This window comes from Rattus norvegicus, chromosome 7, assembly GCF_036323735.1.
Source record: "Rattus norvegicus strain BN/NHsdMcwi chromosome 7, GRCr8, whole genome shotgun sequence".
Classification (NCBI taxonomy): Eukaryota; Metazoa; Chordata; class Mammalia; order Rodentia; family Muridae; genus Rattus; species Rattus norvegicus.
In genome coordinates, this window is record NC_086025.1 from 131,146,215 (window position 1) to 131,164,048 (window position 17,834).

The 17,834-nt window shown below is 45.7% G+C and overlaps 1 protein-coding gene and 1 long non-coding RNA gene across 7 annotated transcripts in view; one reads left to right on the top strand and one right to left on the bottom strand.

The window, feature by feature from the left end:
• The window catches only part of Asb8 (ankyrin repeat and SOCS box-containing 8), a 36,194-nt gene that overhangs the window by 5,760 nt on the left and 12,600 nt on the right, over positions 1-17,834 (bottom strand). Inside the window, exons 1-3 of one of the 6 annotated variants that reach the window (XM_006242328.4) lie at positions 4,393-4,545; positions 1,637-1,800; positions 27-131 (exon numbers count right to left, since the gene is read on the bottom strand). In XM_006242328.4, coding sequence (XP_006242390.1) covers positions 27-131; positions 1,637-1,765 — 234 coding nt within the window. In that variant the 5' untranslated portion in view covers positions 1,766-1,800; positions 4,393-4,545. Of the gene's footprint in view, positions 1-26; positions 132-1,636; positions 1,801-3,697; positions 4,546-17,834 lie in introns of those variants that run through there. The other 5 variants (XM_006242329.4, XM_063263669.1, XM_017594890.3 and 2 more) reach the window with 5 other exon arrangements.
• LOC120093732 (uncharacterized) lies at positions 8,838-13,532 on the top strand. The gene is made up of 2 exons (XR_005487407.2): positions 8,838-9,267; positions 12,991-13,532. It is a non-coding gene; the product is annotated as an uncharacterized LOC120093732 (long non-coding RNA).

Here is a 17,834-nt window from a genome sequence, read left to right on the forward strand (position 1 = left end):
TGCAGAGGCATTGAAAGATCACCCACCTCTGCTCCCTTCTCCAGGAGCAACTCCACGCAGTCGGCGTCGGACACCATGCAGGCGCAGTGCAGGGGCTTCAGGGTGCCATGCGTGCAGTTCACGTCTGCTCCCTGTGGGAAGGAATTCAGAAGACACAGAACTGACTGACTGGAGAAGGGACCCCCAAGCCTGATCACACCTGAACCACAAGCACCTATTACTCTAGTAATGAGGCCAATGCTTAACCCGAAGGAATACGGAAGGAGAAGAAAAGGAAGTTAGTTCCCCAGAGCAGTGGCTGGAGAGCTGGCTCAGTGGTTAGGAGCACTTGTTCTTGTGAAGGACCCAGGTTCGATTCCTAGCACCACTTCCTTGGTACCAGGCATGCACACGGTGCACAGTTCCCCAGATTAAGCTATTAAGTCTCTCTACAACACGGCCTACCAAAATGGCTACCTGGACACCTCTGAGGACATGACCTTAAATGAACCAACTACCCACTGTCTATGGTCACCGTGCTCTGAGCATCATAAAAATGAGTTTGTCAGACAGAGGCCAGAAGGAACCATCAGGCTCTTTTTGCAACTCAACAAATGACCCTCCTCGACGTAAGGCCGTCTTATTGTTCTGTTTGCAGAATCTTCCAGGCAGCCGTCGCAGCACTGCTTAGTTTGATAAGGAAGATTCATTCAAACTGAAGCCCAGTGGCTCAGCAGCGGTGCTGGAATCAGAGGTGCTGGAATCAGAACGCGGTGCACGAGTTCCCACTGCTGAGTCTTCTGAGGCCTCTCTGCTGGGAAGGAGCTGTCCACACACCCTCGGATGGCAAGGGTGCGGCTCTGAGGCACTGACAGAGAAGATCCTCCAGTTGTTTTAAACCATGAATTGCAGAGTAAGTGTGTGGTTACATTTTCTAAAACCTGATTGGGTTACTTCTCTTCAAAGGGGGAAGGGCCTCAAAACTTTCTAGGCTGCCTGTCATGGGACAGAACTAGAAAGAGCTGTGTTCAGAGAACGGAGAATGTGTTTCCTTTCTTTCTTTCTTTTTTTTTTTTAAAGAATTGTTTTAAGTCATGTGCATGTGTGCCTGTGTAAGCTTCTGCATGGCTTCCCATCCTTTGGCGCTCCCGTTACAGCCACTGTGAGCTGCCCACTCTGGGCTCACACTCAAATCGCTGAGCCACCGCTTCAGTCTCTGTCTGTAAGTGCCATACACGTCATGGTACAGGGTCTTTTGTGGAACTACAACCTATTGGTAGCTGTTATAATGAAGCGGGGAAGTGAAATCTCCCCATGCCACGTAACCACCATAACCCAGGTCTGAAGGAAACCTCCAAGGATTTAAAAGCTGACCCCAGCCCCACCCTCACCCCTTTGCTTGCCTCCTGCTACCTCTAGTAAAATGTGAAGAAGACCCTGAGCTGCACAGCACCACATCCCGGCAGATTTTACAAAACCAAACCAAACCCTGGGAGAAGAGTTGTCTAGAACATATTTTATGAATGAATAGTCAGTGAAAGGGAGGAAGCAGGTGAGGTGTACTTAGGGAGAACATGTTTTAATAACCAGGCTAAAACCACCGATGAGCACAGGGTATGTGCTAAACCGAGGGGGTCAGCAGCAGCAGCCCACTCACCCCTCTGATGAGGTCCTCTACGTTGTCATGTGGGAAGGAGCGGATGGCAGCGATTGTTCGAATCAGGCGTTCGGAGAGCGAGTATTTGCTCTGAATGCTCTGCATAATGTACCACATACTGGAGCTCATCAAGGCTCAGGGCATGCTCACATGCTCCAAACTGCCTGGAACAAATTAGACAGACAGCATCACTGTGCTCCCCTCTCCTTACGGCTAGGAATCTTTCTTTGAGGGCTCCCCAAGATAAAAAGATTCCAAGGACATCGGTGATTAATCGGTGCCACCTCCTGGGAGAATAAGGCAGTAGATTCAACTGCTAGGGTGTTAAGTAAACCCGGACACCCTGATCCTTGGGTCCCACTCTCTACTCTCTGATTCGACTAGGACAAGATCCCCCTAAAGGGTCTGGTTCTAAGATCCTCCTGGAGCACTGCCTGGCCTCCAAGGCTAGCAAGGCGTAAGAGCTCCTGAAGGCTAAAGAGAACAGGCCACTCTTCTCCTGCTCTGAATTCTTGCTTTTTATTACGGGCAGCGCCTTTAGGTTCTTAACATCCCTGTCTTACAATATACTTTTTTGCACATGTCATGGTTTCTGTCCTCTCTGCTCAGGAAAGACAACCACTGCATCCCACATGGTACAGATAGTTAACAAATACTGGTTGCCTGACGGACAGTGAGGAACTGTGAGGAACGGGAGGCAAAGCCCATCTTGATGATAAGGCATCAGTGAAATATTTTCAATCATTCAAAAGAGAAAAAACAAAACAAGAAAAAAGGTAGCATTTAAGGGGGAAAGTACATCCACTCTGGAATCAACATAAATCTTTAAAACTTCAAGCCAACAAAAAAATGCTTTCAGTTATGGGTAACAAGGAGATTTAAAATAAAAAACATTTTAATAATTGGCTAGTGCATGAGAAATATGGTCATGCAGATGTGTTGAAACTATTATGGCAGAGAATTAATTTTAGGATGGGAGGCGAAAGGAAATAATTCAACATGCTTAGATTCAACTACGATAAAAGATTTAACTACGGAAGAGACGCGTTAAATGACACATTTTAAAATGACAGCTAACAAGTTGCTGTATTCTTATGAAAAAAAAAGAGAGAGGGATAAACCGGGAAAGGGGATAACATTTGAAATGTAAATTAAAAAAAAAACAGAAAAAAAAAGCACCTATCAAAAGCTGGAGAGAAAGCACAGTAAACAGCTCTAACTCTCTGGAGTATCTGCTTAGGAATTGATGGGTTAGGTAAGTTGCTGTCAAGGTGTAACTCAGAAGCAAAAGCTCTTTTTTTTTCCTCCAGAGCTGAGGATAGAACCCAGGGCCTTGCGCTTGCTAGGCAAGCACTCTACCACTGAGCTAAATCCCCAACCCCGCAAAAGCTCTTACTTTTAGAACCTTTTTTTTTTTTTTTGTAATTACATATTCGGCTACTAAGAAGCACAAATCTGAGAAGTATTTTTTTTTTTTTTTGGTTCTTTTTTTCGGAGCTGGGGACCGAACCCAGGGCCTTGCGAACCCAGGGCCTTGCGCTTCCTAGGTAAGCGCTCTACCACTGAGCTAAATCCCCAGCCCCGAGAAGTATTTTTGATAATTTGTAATATATATTTGCTTTTGTGATGGGGTACCCCTTTATTCATTCGATAATGCAGTATAAACTCTAGCAGGTTTTTTTTTTTTTTTTTTTTTTTCCCAGAGCTGGGGACCGAACCCAGGGCCTTGCGCTTCCTAGGCAAGCGCTCTACCACTGAGCTAAATCCCCAACTCCTTCTAGGCAGTTTCTTTTTGCTAACCAGTCGCCATTTACAGCTGTCTGAAAGGTAAACGAGGCTGTGGGTATGGAGTGGCGGCTTAGAATTTGGCAAATCCTTTTTTTTTTCCTTAAACTTTGTAACAAAGGGGACAAAAAAGCATGGGGAGGTGGGGTGGGCACAAAGGTATAGTCTGGGTTTTAGCAATGGTGTTGGACAGAGGGGACAAAACCCAGGTTATCTAAAGCGGAAGGTTTGGCCTAATGTGGTTACGTTTTTGTACATTAAGCAGATGACACTAACCCTTGCACTCATTTTACGGGTGTCCCTGGAGTCCAGGCTGAGAACTCTAAACTACCCTGAAGCTCCAGGTGAAACTGTGTGCCTTCAGCGAGCGCAGCATCTGCTGTCAGGATGGATCAAGATAATCTACCTCCCCGTGGCCCCGTGGCCCCGCGGCCAGCAACCCTGCAGTCTGACCCAGGTGAGTCCTTTCCTCAGCTGTGACTCATCTGCCCCATGCCCTGCTTTTTTCCCCTTTGGAATGTACAGAAAGCTTTTTTTTTTTCTTCTTTTTTTAAGCAATGCACAAAGGCACTCAATAGACCCTGCTCTGGGCCGGCCCAGGCCTCGCCCCCACCGAGACCCTTGGCCTAGTCCGAGGCTCCCAACGGGGCGACGCGGACAGCTGGTGGCTTGCAGCTGCCGAGTCCGGACGAACGGAGAGGGGCGGGGACTAGGGCAGTAAATGTCAGGACAATGGCGTCCCTTGCCGCAGGGACCCCCGGACGCTCATAGCAATCTGGGCGAGTCCCGGGAGCCTCAGCCTGCACCCTGGGGCGCCGACCAGCTCCCGCCCCCACCACTAGCAAAGACCCGGCAGTGGCCCGGTCGGGAGGCACGCAGCTCAGGCGGGCGGCTAAGGGGCGTTAACAGGCTGTGGAGCGCCGGCTGCGGTGCCTGGCTTCACACTGTCCCGCACCCACGGCCGCACTCACCGAACCGCGGGGCAGATCGGTCCGGGAAGCCGCTGTCAAGGCGTGACCCGGAAGCAGAAGCGGCCCGCAGCAGCCTCGGGTTTACAGCGCAAGACGGCCGAGTGCGTGGGCGCCTGAGCGCTGGCCAATGTGAGCACGCCGAGTGCGCCTGCGCAGATTCTGGACGGCGAAGGTTCTTCAACTTTATTAAATCGTCCGCTTTCCCTTTGGATCGCTGCCTCGCCTCTAACCTCTGGCCTCGCGTTCTGGTCCAATGGTGAAGGAAAATCCCGAATTTCAAGCCCATTCTTTAAGTCTGTGTCTGTGTGGACCATGACTTCCCACTAGTCTGCTTCCCAGAGTCTGTATCTGTAAACAGTCCTGACACCTCATCCCCTACAGTCTTCTGCTTAGCTCCATCCACTTCGAAGTAGTCACATAACTGACTGAGCAAGTGGCTGGTGACTGTCTCTCTTGATCTGATGAAGCCCAGCTTATTTGAACCTCTGCTCTCTCTGAGATTCACCCGCTACATAACAAAAGCAGGTCTGCCCCTGTACACAGTAGAGGGTCAAAGGATCTAGCAAGACGACATACTATTTAACCTGGAGGGTGGCAGCCATGTCTTCGGAGGTTCTGGGCCCCGTTAGCTCTGGTTCAATGACCCAGCACAGAAGGAAGAGTTGAGATTCCTGTATTTCGCTCAGTTTCTCCAAGCATCAAGTTTTTTTGAACGTTAGCTGTAATAATACTTAAATATCCTATTTCTAGAAATTTTGATTTTAAGTGCAAAACAAAGTCTTGCTTCCAAAATACATTCTCAGTTGCCCAAATTCAAACAGCTACATAGTTGTCGTGATGGTACTGTACTGCAAATTGGAACCTGGGAGCACCTCATTATAAAATGGCAAAGCCTACAGTATCTGTTCTATTCTTTCTTCCTCTGGTGCCTCCTTCCTGAAGACAGATAAAGACAACAATGATTCTCAATTTAAAATTTTAATATTACTTTTGTTATAAAAATATTCAAACGTACAGAACAATTAGAATAGCAACATGAAATCTTTATACCTATTCATAAAACGTTGACTTTTTTGTCACATTTAAGATCCATTATTGCTTTTAAAATCCATTTTTAAGGGGTTGGGGATTTAGCTCAGTGGTAGAGCGCTTGCCTAGGAAGCGCAAGGCCCTGGGTTTGGTCCCCAGCTCCGAAAAAAAGAACCAAAAAAAAAAAAAAAATCCAGTTTTAATTTTAGCTTGTTCTTGACTTTCTTCTTTTTTCAGACAAACTATTCAAAAAATGTCTATAATTCCTGCTGCCCTGGGGAATTTTTTTTTTCTGAGAAGACAATTATTTAGGTTATGAGAAAAAAAATCAGTATTTTATAAATGTATGAGTGATTTTGCTTTGCCAGTGGCGATAAAATAGACTATACCCGTCCAGATTGTTCTGAGGTGTCTTGGAGACTTTGCATTAGATTTGCCGGGACATTTGCTGAGCATTTACTTCCTGGGGTCTCAGCTTTTCAGGGGACAGAGATGAAGTGTGCTTCCTTTTCCTTAAGGATTGGAAGAAAAGGATGGTCATGTCAACAAGGCTTTTACGGATAAAGTCCATGTTGAAGAATAGCTCTACCCAAAATGAAACCAGGAGCACATAGGAGGGAGACCTGTGAAGAGCTTCAAAGGGGAAACTTGTGCTGTTTGACTCCCGCCTGACCTTACAGTCGAATATTTCTTTCTTCTCAAGCAAACCAGGTTCTATGGCACCGGAGAGTTTGAAAGGTGTTCCCTGATGTTGTGAGGTCATCGTTTCTGCCTGTAAGTGGGAGAGGGCTGCAGCTCCACAGAGTGCACATATCACCATTCCCTCGGACCAAATGTGGCCCATGTGACAGACAGACAACATGGAGTTGCCTCCCGCCTGAAGAGCAGTCTAGAAGCATGCGGGAACCAGAAGGCTGAAGTTAGGGACAGACAAAGGGAGCCTAAAATCTACAGTTTGTTGTAGAACAGCACTTCCAGGTCTCTCTAAGAGAAATGCTCTGGTAATGGGGACTCTCCAAAGAATAGTTAAAGACCTCAGGGGGGAGGGGAGGGATCAGCTTTTACCATCTGTTGACCTTCCAAACAGCGGCATCCTGGATGCCTGCCTCCTCCTGCTTTTACATAAGCAGATGGAATAGCAGCAGGCTAATGGGGAGGAGAGCTTTGGTGCCATGGGTGAGGGAGATGGCGTAATCCACGAGAAAGCGGAAGACTGGTAGCCACCAGCAGTAGGCTCCACTGAGGGGAGAGCAGTCTTGGGCTGATTAATACCTTAGCGTGAAGATTTGAGGATATGACTGACATTCCCATAAGACTTTTAGGTCTTTCCATGCTACATTAATTCCAATTCTGCCCTTAAGAAGGGCCCAGTCGATGGTGTTAACTGGAAACCCAGTGTTTCTATTTTCAGAGCTGGGCATAAACTTGAGCTGGAAACATGATAATGCTGTTATGGTTGTACCCACTGCTGCTAGCGGTGACCAGCACAGATTATTAGTACCCAGACCATGTAGAGGCCACGGGAGTGATCCAGAGTACAGATCTGATGTCTCGCCCTTCAAGCCACGTGTGTAAATCCTTTTTGGGAGTGAAACAAACCGTCCATCTTCTCGTCTTCAACTATTTGCCTGGTTTTATGCGGATCCTCTGGAGGGACAGGAAGCTGGAATTCTGCGTTGCAAGCTTCTAAGTGACAGCAGAATGCTTTTCACAGCAGCTTTCTGGGCTCTGGCCAAACTCGTCAAAAAACACCCCTGCCTCAGACCGCCCTCTACAGGATCACATGTCTGAGGCTGATGGCAGTTTTCCCCATGTCCTTCCTAGAGACAGGCGACTTAAGTACAAGGAGGGACTTTTTCCAAGAGATACTCTTAAACATGAGAGAGAGAAGGGATGGGGCAACACTAACAGGATAGAGTGAGAAATTAGGATCCACATGCCACCTGCTGTCTAGCCAGTTGGGGAAATTACTTTCCCCCAATAACACATCAGCATGGTTTACCTTTCTCTCAACCTCTTTAATGTTTAGAGTTGTCACTTAATGTAAATTTTTTTTGAGACAGGGTTTCTCTGTGTAGCCCTGACTGACCTGGAACTCATTTTGTAGGCCAGACCAGCCTTGAACTCACAGAGATCCTTCCGCCTTTGCCTCCTGAGTGCTAATATAATTCTTTTTATTTAGACATAACACAACGTCACATAAGCACAGTAGGAACCAACATTCCAATTCTGAGCAAGTTGCATTCTGGATCTTAGCCTCAGTTTACTGACCCATACAATGGGATCAGAGAACACCTAATCCAAGGATTAGGGCCACAAAATTTAGGCCATATTTGTGAAGAGAAGTTTTATGTGCTATATAAAGCAGTTATCTAGTTTATACGGGAATTGTCTGAGAGGGGGAAACTCGACTGAGAAAACGCCTCCAGAAAGTCAGGCTGTAGCAAGCCTGTAGGGCATTTTCTTAATTAGAGATTGAGACATAGCACCACCCACCTCTAGGCTGGTGGTCCTGGGAGATGTAAGAAAGCAAACCCCAACATCTCTCCCCACCAAATGAAACTTCCAGTGCTGGGAATGGATTCATCTTACTGAGTTGTTGTTCAAAGGGACTGTCTTAGTCAGGGTTTCTATTCCTGCACAAACATCACCACCAAGAAGCAAGTTGGGGAGGAAAGGGTTTATTCAGCTCACACTTCCACATTGCTGTTCACTGCCAAAGGAAGTCAGGACAGGAACTCACACAGGTCAGGAACCTGGAGGCAGGAGCTGACGCAGAGGCCATGGAGGGAGGCTGCTTACTGGATTGCTTCCCCTGCCTTGCTCAGGGATGGTACCACCCACCAGGGGCCCTCCCCCTTGATCACTAGTTGAGAAAATGCCTTACAGCTGGAGCTCATGGAGGCATTTCCTCAAGGGAGGCTCCTTTCTCTGTGATAACTCCAGCTTGTGTCAAGTTGGCACAAAAAAAAAAAAAACAAAAACAAAAAAAAAAAAAAAAACAGCCAGTACAGGGGCTCCATGGAAACCCCAGACAACCCGGCCTATAGCCAAACCTATCGGTCCTTCTCTACAAACTGACCGCAACCCTGTATTGCTGAAGACACATAACAGAAGTCCAGCTGCTGCTCACCCAGAGGCTTCACCCTGCTGACTAGTGTTCATGGTTCTGGAAGGTCCTCTGCACACCAGCAAAGGAGAACAGTAAACACCAACCCGGCTACAAACCCCTTCACCTACAACGGTGGATGCAGGGAGTGGTTCTGATGTTAAGGTTCTGTTCCCTAATTGGTTCTTGATCAATCAATAAAGATGCCAGGGGCGAATTGTTGGGTGGAAGGAACAAGGTGGGACTTCCGGGTCCTGGAAGGCAGGCAGGCTAAGAGATGCAGGGGGGGGGGGGGAAGGAAGATTTTTCTCCATGCTTTGGAGGGAGAAAAGGGACCAGTCGTGTGAGATCTTGGGCGGAGAGGCCATAGGCTGCTTCCCCAGACAGGAGATTAGAAACACAACTAAGCAGAGGGCAGTTTTGAGTTGCTGAACAAGGAGAAGGTAACTCAAGTTGAGGGCAGATTTAGGATGCTGAACTAAGAGTATTGGGAAGGGCATGCTAGCCAGGGGAGATTAGAAGTGCCCAGCAACTGAGCCAATAAGGCAGGTTGAAAATAAGCTAGTGTGTGTGTGTATGTGTATGAGAGTGTGTGTGTGTGTGTGTGTGTGTGTGTGTGTGCGCGCGCGCACATGCGCGTGTGTGTTCCACAGATCTGCGGGAACCTGGGCGGGGCTTGTAGCCAGGTCCACCCTGAGCTTAAACGAGGGTAGCAAAAGCTTCACCCTACACTACAGGTAAGACATGTTGGTGCGACAATAACACAAATGTTGTGGAAACGGCCAACAAATATCTGGTTGGATTTAAGGGCCACTCCATGAGATGGAACCTATGCCCTATACCACCCCGATGGCCAAGAGCCTGAGGCTAGACATACCATGGACCTGAGAAAAACCTAATATATTGTTCCGCTAACGGAATGTTCTGCCACACATATATCAGTGTCTCGGCCATCATCAAAGAAGCTTCCTCCGATGGTAGGACAAATGTAGAGACTCACAACTGGACAATACGCCGCCGAGTAAGAGACCTTGGACCACTCAGTCCTAAATGGGATGTTTCCACTAAATCCCTCCCCTTCAGGGCTCAGGGAACTCTGCGGAAAAGAAGGCAGAAAGATTGTAAGAGTCAAGGGGGATGGAAGACATCAGGGAACAGAGGGCGTCTAGACACAGGATGATCGAGGCAATGCGATCTCAGTGGCCATGGAAGCATGAACTGAGCCTGCGCAGGGCAGTGACTGTGGCAGCATGAACTGAGCCTGCGCAGAGCTAAGTCAGTTGGGATTCCAGTGTTGGCAGGGGAAGTAGACACCAGTCACCACCCCTAACCTAGAAGCTATCTCGGGATATGATAACCACTTGGGAATGATAAATTAGTTTTCTGTAACAGAATCTCATTGGGTACAAATAACACTAAGGGCAAGCCCCATGTCCCGCAGTAGACAACCAATACAAAATGAACGCAATGTACCTTGGGAAGGTTTTGTCAGAGTGCTCTGTCTCGGCTTTTTTTAACCTTACAGATCTTTTGCTTATATATTACGGTTTCCAGGGGTTGAGAATTTAGCTCAGTGGTAGAGCGCTTGCCTAGCAAGCGCAAGGCCCTGGGTTCGGTCCCCAGCTCCGAAAAAAAAAAAAAGAAAATCGCCAAGAGGTTGTAATTGGTCTACATGGATCTATTATGGTTTCCAATATATAGTATGGGTTTTTATGGGTTTTCAGTGTGTCTGAATATGCGTGTGTGTGTGTGTGTGTGTGTGTGTGTGTGTGTGCGCGCACGCGTGCGTGTATGTGTGCATCTCGGCCTCTCTATGTATTTCTTTTTTTTTTTTTTTTTTTTTTTTTTCGGAGCTGGGGACCGAACCCAGGACCTTGCGCTTGCTAGGCAAGCGCTCTACCACTGAGCTAAATCCCCAACCCCTTCTATGTATTTCTTATGTTTTTTCTTCGGCTCTTTTTTTTTTTTCTGTTGTTTTTGTCCTATTCAGGTTTGTTCTTTGTAATCATATTTTTTATTGTTATTATTCATTATTACATATTTCAGTTTGTTCTCTGAGACAGTTGGGTGGTTGACAGGATCTGGGAGAAGTTGGGAGAGGGGAAACTAAAATACATTGTATGAAAAAAATCTATTCTCCAGGAATAAAAGTAAACACGAGCTTACAATATGGCCACGTGGGAAGACAAAACAAAAGCGGGCTAAGCTGGCCATCAGGTGCAGTAAGCAGCACCCTCCACGGCCCTGCGGCAGGTCCGGCTTCCTGTCAGGCTTGGCTTCCCTCACAGGATATTTAAGGGAAGCAAACCTTCCGCAGGTAGCTAGTGGCTACAAGGTCCATTAGCAATAGCAACCGCAACTAAGACATCAGGAATAGGTCAAACGCCAGGTAATCTGAACTACGGAGAAATGACCTCCCAAAGGCAGGGGTAGGAGACAGTCTTCTCTGAACTGAGAAAGAAAGAGGCTCAGGGATCAAATCAGGGAAAAACGGAAAAGGAGATTTGGGAACAAGAATCAAGAGAAAGTTGGAAGGAGACAGGATGCGAGCTCAGGCTGAATTGCTCAACTGAGCAGAGCAGTATTGGCGTGAAGTTGGAGTGGCTCCCAAGACGCCTCAGGGTTGAACAAGGGCGCCTTTCAGAAATCGCCTGAGGCAAACACCCCCTCGACATTCAAATGCTTCAGCTTTTTGCTTTCCTTTTCATTTTCTCCAGGGCTCAGGAAAATTGATGAATTATTTTTTAAATGAAAACTGTCTTCATTTTGTCCTATAGAATCCCAATATTTCCCACTACCAGAAATAACTTAAGAACGCTTGGATCTTCATAGAGAAAGGATGCTTGAGGGATATTGAAAAAAATTACAGTAATAACTTAATTAACACTAATGCTAATATTGAAATAACAAAATATGCCACATTTTCCCAAGAACATAAGCACTGCAGTTTAATCATCTGGCAAAGTGGGTGAACTCTTGCAGGAAAAGTTTGCTTGTTTGGTTGGTTTGGGTTTTTTTGTTTGTTTGTTTTGTTTTGTTTTTCTTGCCTGTGGAAGAGAAAACAAGAGACTTGAAATGCCCACTTGCTGGTATGGTTGACTGCTTTACACCAGTGGTTCCTAATCTTCTAGCCCTTTATGTTGTGGTGACCTACCACAGTAAAATTACTTCATTGCTACGTCGTAGCTTGTAATTTTGCTACTGTTACAAATCATGATCTGTGTTCTCTGCTGGTCTTGGGTGACCCCCGTGGGGTCAAACCCCACAGATTGAGAACATCTGGTCGAGACTAACATGGAATGTCTTAGTAAAGAGACGGGATTGCCTGAAGCAGTTCTAGGAGCCTGAAAAGTAAATTAGGATCCATCTCAGAATTTTCTGCTCCAGCGCGGCCTTTGCCTCTTCTGATAGGTATAAGGCTCCCCCTGGAGGACAAAGAGAGCATTTGTTTTTTGTTCAGGCTCCTTCCCCAAAGTTCAGTAATTAATACATTCCTTGATTTTATTTTTATAGATTCATTCATTTAACCTCCCAACTTGTCTTTTTAAAAAAGATTTATTTATTTATTTAATATAAGCACACTGTAGCTGTCTTCAGACACACCCGACCCCATTACAGATGGTTTGTGAGCCACCAGGTAGGTGGTTGCTGGGATTTGAACTCAGGACCTCTGGAAGAGCAGTCGGTGCTCAACCTCTGAGCCATCTCTCCAGCCCTCAGCCCTTTCAGCATGTATTTATTAAATGCTATTACTATGTCTGTTAACTGTGAGAGGTACTTATGATTCTGCCAAGAACAGGATAAACATAGCCCCGACTCCAGGGAGATTACAATTCCACGTGAGAAACAAGTATTACAAAACCATCTGACTACCCGAAGAGTCACAATAGTGATGCACACCATACAGAAAAGGTACAGTGTGTACGTCTTCCCAAAATGTGTATGCTGAAGTCTTAGCCCTTAGCCCTTAGTGTAGGGAGATGAGCTTCTGGAAGGTGATTGCTTGTGAATGTGGCGAATGCCCTTATAAAAGAGACCCCAGGGAGATCCATTCTCCTTCTGTGAGGAAGGATGAAAGTAAAAGAATGGTGATCTATGAGAGACGGGCTCCCACCTCACATGTATCAGCATCTTGATCGTGACCTTCAAATGTCCATTACTGTGACAAATGAGCTTTGACTATTTATAAATAATTCATCAGGTTATATTTTGTTACATTGCATACTAAAATGAAACAAAGTTGAAGAAGAATAGGACTATTCAACAAGGACATCATTCAGGGCGGAAGGCCGAGTGTAAATGTAACTTTTATCCACCAGATGTAATTGTCGTCTCAGAGGCTCACTGCAGAATAAGTTCACCCTTTCTAGTTCTTTCTGGAGTCTGAATGTATGGTTCAATTCTGCTGTTCTGAGTCAAAGTTCTCTCCAAGTTGACTGGTTCTAACTGTCTGTTCTCAGCTTCTCGATGAATTGCCCTGCTTGGAAAAACTGCCTCTGAATTCTGCAAACTTAACTTCACTGACTACACGAACTGAATGGAACTGAACCCAACTGCATTTAACTGAACTGCATCGAACCGCACTGAACTGAACTCAACTGAACTCCGCTGCATTGCCTGAACTGCACTGAGGGACACTCACTGAACCACCCTCCCCTCCTAACTCACTCTGTGTTGCTCTTAACTGGTCTCCCTTTCCTGTCTGTTCTCATGAAGCTGGGCATTTCCCATCTCTGACTCATTCTGTCAAATCTTTCTCTGATTTGCCACTTTATCTGTCACTCAATTAGTCATCACTTTCAAACATGGCTACTTCCTTAACAAACTTTACCTTCATTTGGGGGGTGGGGATCAAGGGTGAGAACTAAGGGTGTGTCTGGATTCCAGCCAGAGGGATTAAGGGTGTGTATTCCAGCCGGAGCACACAGATCTCAGTCTTTGGATATACCACCTTTAAAGAGTAGCCATGTTGCTGGATTAAAATTCTTCTCCACTCATGAAACAGTTCCCTGAGTGCAGATCTGGAAGATGGGTGGGAAAACTGATTAAAGGTGAGGACAAGGTTCAAGAACTGATGCTGAAGCTCGTAGAGCACCAGAGAGCACAAAGGCTTTGAGAGGCAAAAGGCATAGCAAGTTAGAAGACAGAGAGGCCAGAATGGATAGTAGATGACTTGAAAGGAGGCCAAAAACATCGGGGAGGGGCTGGGGATTTAGCTCAGTGGTAGAGCACTTACCTAGGAAGCGCAAGGCCCTGGGTTCGGGCCCCAGCTCCGAAAAAAAGAACCCCCCCCCCAAAAAAAAAACATCGGGGAGACTCCAGACCATGTGGAGGCTTGGGGGACACGTTAGAGTTTCCAAACTCTGCAAAGAATAGGAGTCCACTACAGGGTTTTAGGCAAATGAATCACCATACAAAAGTTTTTAATGGAAACCCTGGTTTCCTGAGGAAGAATCATTTGCATGTATAGCAGAGCAAGGATCAAAGGGATGAGAACAGTAGTGTAAGTTGATGTCATTACGCAGGTGAAGGCAGACAAGATCAAACGAGGCCTGTCATTGGACGAGAAGGAAGGAGGGGTGGGAACAAAGTCCGAGAAGCAGGAGAGAAGGAGTTGGAGAGGGGAGAGGAGAGGAGCTGGGAGAACATGGCGGCAGATGTTAAGAGTTCCTGTGCATAGATACAGGTTGTTATGACTGTTATGAAAGTCAGGAGATAGGCGGTCTCTGTATGAAAATGGCGTGGCATCGACCCTCCTTGGGAACTAGATGTGTAGAGAGATTGCTGCAGGGCTCAGAGAGTAGTCGTGGGCAGTGTGAGATGGGATGGAGCTTAGGTGGTGAGCCACTTTGCTGACTGAGATGAAAATATCCCACAGATGCCGTGTGGCCCTATGTATGGTGCCGGTACTATCGCGGGATAAAAGAAATCCTTTTTTATTTTTTTCCGCAACACAGTAGCCTAAGTAATCCAGACAATAATGATGGGACTGGAGGTGGCTGCTGCAGAAATGTGGGGGAATTCGATATATTTTAATGCCAGAATTAGTAGGGGTTGGTAGTGATCGTAAGCAATGTGGCTCCTTCTCCTCCCAGGCCCTTGTGTGTTCCTGCATAGACCAAGGAGCCACTTACAAAGCTACGGCAGGAGGAAGATGAGTTGAGACCAGCACTATGGGTTGAGACAAATCTGTTTCAAGGTGGATTCATCAACCTCTTATTGAAGCTCCTACTATGTGCGGAGCACACTGCTTGGCACTAGACACTGACGGTGAACAAGTGAAGGCAGTCTAGGGTTCTTATCATCTAGACACCGGCCTCCTAGAGGCTGTGATGCCATTAACGTGTTATTTAATGAAATGGAGCTGCACAGGAATGAACCCTGTTCAGCCGACACCTGGGAAAGGTCTTGGCATCATGCGGGGGAGCCCAGTGAAGACTTTTCAGGAGCGATAATCAGTAAGCAAAGTTTTGAAAGATTACAGGAGTCCATTTTAAAAGGTGGGAGCTTTTTCTTCTCCCTTGGGAAAAATCAAAATAAATTAAGAGCTAAATAGACCTCTGTTGGGTGCGTGGGTGTGTGTGAAACAGGGTGTCTCTGGCTGTCAAGGAACTCACTGAGACCTGCCTGCCTCTGCTTCCCAAATGCTGGCACTAAAGGCGTACACCACCATGCTTTGCTGAGTGCTCTCATTTTAATGAAGCAATTAAAACACTGTGTAGTGAGAAGGCTAGGCTGACTCTATGACAGGGTTCAAATGGGCAGTTCAGGAGACTAGGCCTAAAAACTGGGCAAGCCCAGGTAAGCCCAGGCAAGTCAGTTACAGACCCCCCGCCCAAAAAAAAAAAAAAACAAACAAACACACAAACAAAAACAAACAAACCCAGGCTTCAGGCAGCCAGTCAGAAACTGCCCAGACATCAGAAGCTGCCCCACCACCTGGCCTGAAGCAAGGGCAATGGGTCAGCAACAGTTTCCAGCCTCCCCCAGCAACAGTTTCCAGCCTCCCCCAGCAACAGTTTCCAGCCTCCCCCAGCAACAGTTTCCAGCCCCCATCCCCCAGTAATGGTTCTGGAATGTCCTGAGAGATGAAGCACCGACCCCAGAATTCCCCTAATGTGCTTTAAATTGGGCCTGTGAGCTCACTAGACTGTCTCCATCTTGGAATGAGAGACCCCAGCATGCTGGGCTTCTGCAGAATAAAACACTTTTCGATTTTTCATTTTGTTTGGGGTATCATTCTTCAGCAAATAATGAACCCTTACAATACTATACATGACTTTTTAAAATCTTTGTAAAAGTAACCAAAATGGTTCAAAATGGAACTTGAAAACTTTTGATCCCAACCCCATTTCAAAGCGAAGGAAAGGAAAACCTCAACGTTTCCAACTAAATATAAATGTTACATTGCCACACAAGATAATAAAGGTGCAGAGAAACTGCAGAGAGGTGGGGACCCTAAATGTTAGGGAATAAAATCAAAGCACAAAATGTGATCATTGTTTTGGGGATACAAAGATAGATTAACGTTAGGAAATTCATTAATAGAATCAAGTATTGTATATAGAAAGAAAAGTCTTGATATATTTTCTCCACGGATGCTGGAGAAGCATCTGAAAACTCCGAAACAAGTTCCTACTGAAATAATGCTCCAAAGAAGAATACAAGCATATATTCACAACGTCACAGTTCGTCTCGTTCACATGCATACTGCTGTAATCATATGAAAACACTGGAGGCTCTTCTAATGTCTAAGGGAAGACAAAGACGCCAATCAACTGCACAACAGTTAACATACTTTCAGAGGTACTTGCCAAAGTATTTATGTACTTAGTAACTTTTGTAGACAAGGTCTTGCTGTCTACTGCCAGGTGGCCTGGAACAGCTGGCCTCAAACTTGTAACAGGCCACTTGATTCTAGAATTACAGAGGAGCACCACCAGAGGAGCACCGCGGGAGGAGTACCACCGGAGGAACACCACTGGAGGAGCACCACCACACTTTACTTGCCAATGTATTTTTACAAAAGAAACCATTAGGCTTGTAAGAACTTTATTAGCTAGAAAAGGACAAGAAACCAATGAAAAAGTAATGTAGAAGACAAGATGGGCCAGTAAGGAGGTAGCCATGAAAGCCATAAATGGGGTCAATGGGCTTCTTGTACTATGAGAACCTAGTCAGAAGACGATGTGGACGTGACCATCAAAAGACAGCTTTCAAAAGAAGCTGCGATGACAAAAATCCCTAGATGTGGTGTTAAAAGGAAACGTGTAAAATCTGTGAGACATATTTCTAATATTCTCTCAAGATATAAATGTGGATATAAATAAATGAAGAATGTAATGGTAGTAAAAATTAATTCTAGATCCAATAAGGTTTCTAGCAAGTGTGTTTGATTTTTGTCTTGACTTTTAGTTACACAAATTAATTCTTAAGTTTACGATAAAAAAAAAATCCAAACCAAAACCAACCTAATAACCCAAAACAAAACAAAACCCAAGAGTATCCTGGAAAGCACCAGAATGAAAAGCAATGAGGAGGTCCCTGTCTTTTTTTTTTTTTTTTTTTTTTTGGAGCTGAGGACCGAACCTAGGGCCTTGCTCTACCACTGAGCTAAATCCCAAACCCCAAGGAGGGGCCGGTCTTACCCAATATTTAAACTATATGAAGACTATATGAAACTATATTAAATGGGTATACAGTTATGTCATATGAAAAAAGTGCACTGACAGAGTAAAAGAAAAGGTTTAGATATCAGTTTAAAATATGCACAGATTCACTATGTAATAACAATATAAAACAGAAAACTTTTAAAATAAATTATTTTGGGATGTCTGAGTGCTATCTTTGTGCATGTGTGTGTGTGCGTGTGTGTGTGTGTGTGCGTGTGTGTGTGCGTGTGCGTGCGTGTGTGTGTGTGTGTGTGTGTGTGTGTGTACAAACACCAGGCTGATAGAACAAAGACCCATGATCCACATGAGACAAGAAGGAAATATGTTCAACATGAATTGGAGAACCGGTGCTGGTCTGATACCAGGCAGTTTATTATAAGCACATTTAAGTACAGTAGAATTTAGAAAAAAACGTTTCCTGGTGCACAACCTCCTGTGCACAAGGAGGAACGATTACACAGAAACTCTTCTCAGAGGACATGTCACTTCCTCCATAAAGATGAGTTCTAGAGATAGGCTGCATGTGTCATCTTAAGGGCCCAGGGAAGGATCTGGTGTGGGCTCTGTCGTGCAGATAGCATAGAGGTCATCTGGGCTATTAACCACCTCTGGTCCTGGTTGTGGGAGCTTGG